The sequence below is a fragment of the Coffea eugenioides genome, chromosome 3 (assembly GCF_003713205.1).
Source record: "Coffea eugenioides isolate CCC68of chromosome 3, Ceug_1.0, whole genome shotgun sequence".
NCBI classification, from domain to species: domain Eukaryota; kingdom Viridiplantae; phylum Streptophyta; class Magnoliopsida; order Gentianales; family Rubiaceae; genus Coffea; species Coffea eugenioides.
In genome coordinates, this window is record NC_040037.1 from 21,590,556 (window position 1) to 21,597,283 (window position 6,728).

Genomic DNA, 6,728 nt, shown 5'->3' on the forward strand with positions numbered 1-6,728 from the left:
TTTTTTGAAGCTAAGCTATGCTGACACTTTTAATTGCCAGGAGAATTTTCCCTGGTTTTTTTTTATATGGAAGCAACCTGCAATTAGTCCTCCCTGCTGTACATTCCATCAACCAGAATCCCAAGGGACTTGTAAAATTATCCCAAAGAGCAGAATGCATATAGCAATGTAAAAGAAGAAGTTGATACTCAAATATAATTCATTGAATTAAAAGTCGATAACAAGTACAAACATAGCAAATACTAAAATCGCAAACAAGTGCTAAAAGCAAGTACTAAAATATCAAACCAGTACCAAAAGATTCTCATTTACAATAACTTGAAAGCTCTATCGGAAGCACAAAATAAAAGACTCTCATCCTAATAAGTTGAAAGAAGTAGAAGTAGCTTCCAAACTTTCCATTTTGTTGAGAGTCCTCAGGCATAACCACGAAGTCCCCATCATTCTTCAGCTGGTTCCACCTGTGCACAAAGACCAAGGGGATCATTAGATCATCATAACTAGAACTAAAATTCCAAAAAATCCGGAATGTATTTAAGTGCATATCTCACCCAATGACAAGGCCAAGCAACTGGTGCACCAAGTGCATCTTGAATCGTTTGCTGTAAATCATATGGTCTAATCAATTGCTCACGTGGAGTCATTGCAACTTGTATCTGTATTGTTGATCTTGATCCCTATCTTTTGATGTTTACAAAACAAATGGATATTACTAATGTCTCTTAAAAGATCTATTCAGTTATGAAGCAAATTAGTTCCAAAGATCAAGTGAAGCTGTCGGACGCTCAAGAAGTCAGGATCGGACGTCCGATAATCTTTGCACAACTTCGGACGCATGCTTCGGACGTCCGATAGGATCCTTCGAAGTCGACGAAACTATCGGACGCTGAATATGTCTCTACCGGACGTCCGATAGAAACAAGATAATTTCTCAAATCTGTTTGGTTGCTGTCGGACGCACAAAGAGCTTGCACCGGACGTCCGAAAGAATTGAAGAAAATCTCTAAAACTCACTGCCTGCTGTCGGACGCATACAACAGGGCTATCGGACGTCCGACACTCCAACGGCTAGTTGACTCTTCAGCTACTTTCTATCCGTTGGAAGCTTTAATGAGGCACTTTCTTGGTCCTATATAAATAGTGGTTGGTCAGACACTTCAAACAACTTTGGCACACTGAAGATACAAAAGATCTAGAGAGATTTTAGTGAGAAAATACTCCAAAAAGAATATTTGTAGTGTTAGTGGTGTGAGGTTCATTGTAAGCTTTTCATTTGTAAGTGAATTTTTCATGAGTGTAACTCTGTGAGGGTTGTCCTGAGGGATAGTAAAACGTCCTGGCTTGACCGAGTGCTGCTTGGGGCAAGGAGGAGGTGAACCTTCCTTTGTACACAAGAGTGATTGTAATTCATCAACTTGAAGTAGCTTGTTTCAATTAATCTACAAGCTCAAAAGGAGTTGGGTAGTTAATTGGTTTGCAATCCTTTCCTTTTATTTACTTACTGTTACATTTGTGATCTTTCCATTGTTTATGTTTGTCTCATTGGTTGTTTTCGGGCCTTACAATTGGTATCAGAGCTTGGTCTCCTAGAGATTAAGCTCAATCGGCTTTGGAGTAAAGATGACAACCAACAATGCTATATTTTTTGAAGGTCATTCTGTCATTAGACCACCTATGTTTAATGGGTCAAATTATGTGAGTTGGAAAGAAAGAATGATTATTTTTTTGCAATCTATTGATATTGAACTGTGGTTTATCATTAGTGAAGGTCCATATGATGCTTCTCTTATAGATGAAAATACTCAGAGATCTAGACCAAAAACAAGAAGTGAATTGACTGCTATAGATAGAACTCATCTCACCTTAAATGCAAAAGTTATGAATGTGTTATTTTGTGCTTTAGACTCAAATGAATCTATTAGAGTCAAAGGCTGCAAGTCAGCCAAGGAAATTTGGGATAAACTGAGAGAAATTCATGAAGGTAGTGAGAATGTTAGAGAACAAAAGAAGTCCATTCTAGTTACAAAATATGAATCTTTCAAGATGCAACCTCATGAAAATATTGATGAAATGTATTGTAGATTCAATGATCTCATTAAAGATTTAGAGGTGCTGGAAAAAGAATATTCTCTAGGTGAGAAAAATAGAAAAATTCTGAATGTCTTGTCCAATGATTGGGAAAATAAAGTGACTGCTATTGAGGAGGCTAAAAATTTGAATACTATGCCTATTGAATCTCTTATTAATTCTCTTACCTCTTATGAGCTGAAACTTAAGACTAAGGTGCAAGAGGAAGAGGATGCAAAAGTGCGAAAAAATATTGCTCTAAAAGCCTCACAAGATGAAGATGATTCTGCCTCCCTAGATGAAGAAGATGTGGAAGGTGATGACAATGATATCGCACTCATCACAAGAAGTTTCAAACGAATACTCAACAAGAGGAGATTCAGAAAAGGTGGACCTAGCAATTCATTCCCAAATCAGTTCAACAACTCGAGAAATAAAGGGAAGCTAGAGTTCAACAAAAGGCAAACTGATAAGTGTTTTGAATGCGGCCAACCTGGACACTATGCAAGTGAGTGTCCAATGATGAAGAAAGATGAAGGAAGAAAACCAAGATTCAACAAATTTCAATTCACATGGAATGAGTGCAACTCCGATGGTGAAAATGAAGAGGATGAAGAATCTGTTCAATTGACTTTTATGGCCATTGGAGATGATGAGGTAACATCTTCTAACTCTCAATTTGAAAGTGATGATGAAACTGATGATGATATTGAATCTTTCATTATAAAATTGCATGATAGTTTGAAAGAATCCTATGCTAGAAACAAGGAGTTAAAACAGAAAATTAGTTTTTTGCTTCGAGATAATGCAAATCTTTTTCAACAAAATAAAATGTTGAATGCTGAAAATAATTACTTCAAAAAGAGTGAGACTGCTTTACACTTTGAGCTTGATAGAAAAACAAAGCTTTGTGAGTTGTTCAAAAAGGAACAAGGTGATTTGAAAAGAAGAATGGATGGTTTAAATGAGTTGCTTAAACACAAGAAACAAGTCTGTTTTCAAAAGAATAGGTTGAATTCTAATTCCAATGAATTTGCTATCCATAGGAGAAGACAAGTAAGATTTATTAAACCTGTTCATGTTAATAACTCTTTGGTTATGTGTAATTTTTGTTGTCAAAAAAGTCACATGAAAAGTGATTGTTATGTGAGAAAGAATATGAGAAGAGGCATGAAATGCATGTGAATAGTTAGACATGATACTAACTTTAACAAGTAGGAGGTTTTGTCTAATCATTGCAGTGATTCTTGTTCATAATATTTTTTCTTTTGATACTTTGATCTGAGTTTTCGCTGATATCTTTGAATACTACTGAATCTATATGATTTCAAAAAGAGAGATAAAAGAATAATGCTGATCTCATGATGATTTGCTGTGATTGCTGTCATTTCTCTATTTTTTCTTGGAATATTGAATTCTCTGTTATTGTTGCTGGATTATAGTAGTTGATTTTTACTCTTATGATGACAAAAAGGGGGAGAAATGGATGCAATGTGTAAGGGGGAGTTATTCTGAGATTATGAGGGCGAGTTATTCTGAGATTATGAGTTTGGCTCTTAAAAGTTTTGGTTCCAATGATTGAGGGGGGAGCTTATACTTATTTTTGTTTCTTTCCATCCATTGTTTTGTCATCATCAAAAAGGGGGAGATTGTTGATCTTGATCCCTATCTTTTGATGTTTACAAAACAAATGGATATTACTAATGTCTCTTAAAAGATCTATTCAGTTATGAAGCAAATTAGTTCCAAAGATCAAGTGAAGCTGTCGGACGCTCAAGAAGTCAGGATCGGACGTCCAATAATCTTTGCACAACTTCGGACGCATGCTTCGGACGTCCGATAGGATCCTTCGAAGTCGACGAAACTATCGGACGATGAATAGTCTCTACCGGACGTCCGATAGAAACAAGATAATTTCTCAAATCTGTTTGGTTGCTGTCGGACGCACAAAGAGTATGCACCGGACGTCCGAAAGAATTGAAGAAAATCTCTAAAACTCACTGCCTGCTGTCGGACGCATAAAACAGGGCTATCGGACGTCCGACACTCCAACGGCTAGTTGACTCTTCAGCTACTTTCTATCCGTTGGAAGCTTTAATGAGGCACTTTCTTGGTCCTATATAAATAGTGGTTGGTCAGACACTTCAAACAACTTTGGCACACTGAAGATACAAAAGATCTAGAAAGATTTTAGTGAGAAAATACTCCAAAAAGAATATTTGTAGTCTTAGTGGTGTGAGGTTCATTGTAAGCTTTTCATTTGTGAGTGAATTTTTCATGAGTGTAGCTCTGTGAGGGTTGTCCTGAGGGATAGTAAAACGTCCTGGCTTGACCGAGTGCTGCTTGGGGCAAGGAGGAGGTGAACCTTCCTTTGTACACAAGAGTGATTGTAATTCATCAACTTGAAGTAGCTTGTTTCAATTAATCTACAAGCTCAAGAGGAGTTGGGTAGTTAATTGGTTTGCAATCCTTTCCTTTTATTTACTTACTGTTACATTTGTGATCTTTCCATTGTTTATGTTTGTCTCATTGGTTGTTTTCAGGCCTTACATGTATTTCACACCAGTTTGGCCCAAGAGCTTATCCCCCGACCTCATCCAATGGATTCAAACTCCGTAAATATCCCTTTGCCACAATTTTTGTTGGGTCAAACAAACTTTTTAGTTAAACCATATTCCCTACCTAGTAAACATCCAACAAGTACAAGAATCAAACTCATACCAAATTCCAGATTACAAATGCAAAAGTTTAGAAGTTGTAAATATTTACTCGAATAGGTCGCGTGGCTCGCGATGGAGCATGGCTCGACACATTGTTAGATGATGATGAAGGATGTCTCGGGCTGTCAATTGGAGAGCCCCTTCCATGTTGAACTAAAACCATTTTCTTCAAGCTGGCTATTTCATCATCTTGTCGCTGAAGCCTTTCCTCCAAACAGACCAATGTTGACTGTTGTTGAACACTTATACGGTAGCATGTGTTACGACTAGGAATGTCTTCCCATAAGTCCGTTGGATTCACACCATCACTAAACAAGCGAACATGACCATGTTTGTCTTGCCCAACCAGCTAGGCAAATATATCATCGTGACCAACTGGATCTTGCGAATCCGATGGAAGCTGATTTTTCAGCTCAGTCATTTTTTACTACATAATAAAGGAAAACACTTGTTATTGCAAAAGACTGTCTGAAAACATCCATGGTAGAATTGATAGGCTTGTGTTCTCGGATCCTTACCAAATTCTCAGCAACTATGGTACTTGATGGAGTTCCATCAACATGGCTATAAAACTTATTGAACATTTCTACTCTAGTAGGAGGTCTTCCTAACTGTTTGGCCTATAAGAAATTGAATCGTTTTAATTATAGTTTTAACATTTAGCATATAATTAAAAAACAAGCTAACATAATGAAACATGTACGAGCAAAAAAAATTAGCAACTAAAAAGTTGATGAGGTATCACCAAGTGGTTCCGAAGATGAGCAAATGACTTTTTTCCGGTTGTGTGGTTCATCTTCTTCTCCCCTCTAGCTTTCTTGTTCCTCTCACTTAGTTTCTAAATTTCAAAATCAAAAGCAAGATTACAACATTGAATAAACACAACTTTATGAAGAATGTTGTAGCTGATTTGTACCTTTGCTTCTTCACTTTTCCAATAATCCCAAAGTTTGATCCATTGCTCTTCCCGTACCCTTATGTCCTTTTGAAACCAAGCTTCAGCATTTGGCACGGCAGGATCAAAATAGTTAGCCTTTAAATCTGCCTTCCAGCTTCTCCATTTTTTGCCAATAGATCTTAAGGTCCAAGCTTCCAGTCCCATAGGCAAAGCAAACCTTTCCTGAAACGTAGTTAGCAACAAGAAAATCAACACAACTTCACAGTAATTTTTGTACAAAGCATACATAATACAAAAGCTACCATTACCTTTATTACTTCTAACATGTCCATTTTAAGTTTCCTTGGCATCTTAAGCCATGTTTCAACATCTATTGGACAATACATACCATTCCTAGCCAAACTGCCCAAGAATTCAGAGAAAGAGGTTTTCTCACTTATTGGGATCCCATTATCATCGAGTTTAATCTCAATCCGTGGAAGTTCCTTAGGCCGACCCCAAATTTCTTTCATAAATGTAGGGCCGCGGGTTTTCTGATGTACTTCACTTGAATCATTTGTAGTTTATTTTCCTGTATAAAATAAGAAAAAGGTGCAAGTTATGAACATAACAAAATGCACTTCTGGAATTGGTTCAAAACAGTTAGTAATACCTGCATTGTCCAAGTTGCATGACATGAAGGTGGTGTCACTGGAATGTGGACCTCGAGAATCCTGATTTGGACTTTCTTCAGTTGCTTCATGCCTTGTTCCAAGTGGAGATTGTTGAATTGGAGAGTTCTGGCACTGCTCATGCGACTGCGAACCTCCATCAGCTTGTTGAGTAACTTGGTCACCTGATTCATGCATTATTCCCAATGTAGAATTCTGAATTGCAGATTGAGGTGCCCGAGCAGCTTCTCCTTGCACTTGTTCAATTACATTTTCATGGCTTGTTCCAAGTGGAGGCTGCTGCCTTGTTTCATGACATGAGGGAGGTTGCTCAATTGGTTCATCTCTCAATCCATTTGCAGCGCGCTTACATTTTCGACCTCTACGGGCCAT

The 6,728-nt window shown here is 37.5% G+C and overlaps 1 protein-coding gene across 1 annotated transcript; it reads right to left on the minus strand.

Annotated features, from left to right (window-relative positions):
* Positions 1-4,815: 4,815 nt before the first annotated feature.
* LOC113766300 lies at positions 4,816-6,728 on the minus strand. The gene is made up of 5 exons (XM_027310507.1): positions 6,338-6,728; positions 5,994-6,226; positions 5,704-5,907; positions 5,306-5,407; positions 4,816-5,136 (listed from the first exon to the last, which is right to left on the minus strand). The coding sequence occupies exons 1-5, from the start codon at positions 6,726-6,728 to the stop codon at positions 4,816-4,818; spliced, it is 1,251 nt and encodes a 416-aa protein (XP_027166308.1).

Excerpts from the sequence above, each read along its gene's own strand:
- LOC113766300 (XM_027310507.1), bottom strand. The coding sequence starts at position 6,728 with ATGGCCCGTAGAGGTCGAAAATGTAAGCGCGCTGCAAATGGATTGAGA. Across the intron at positions 5,908-5,993 it reads ACATGTTAGAAGTAATAAAG|GAAAGGTTTGCTTTGCCTAT; the intron begins GTAATGGTAGCT and ends ACTACGTTTCAG. Across the intron at positions 5,408-5,703 it reads GGAAAAGTGAAGAAGCAAAG|GCCAAACAGTTAGGAAGACC; the intron begins GTACAAATCAGC and ends AATTTCTTATAG.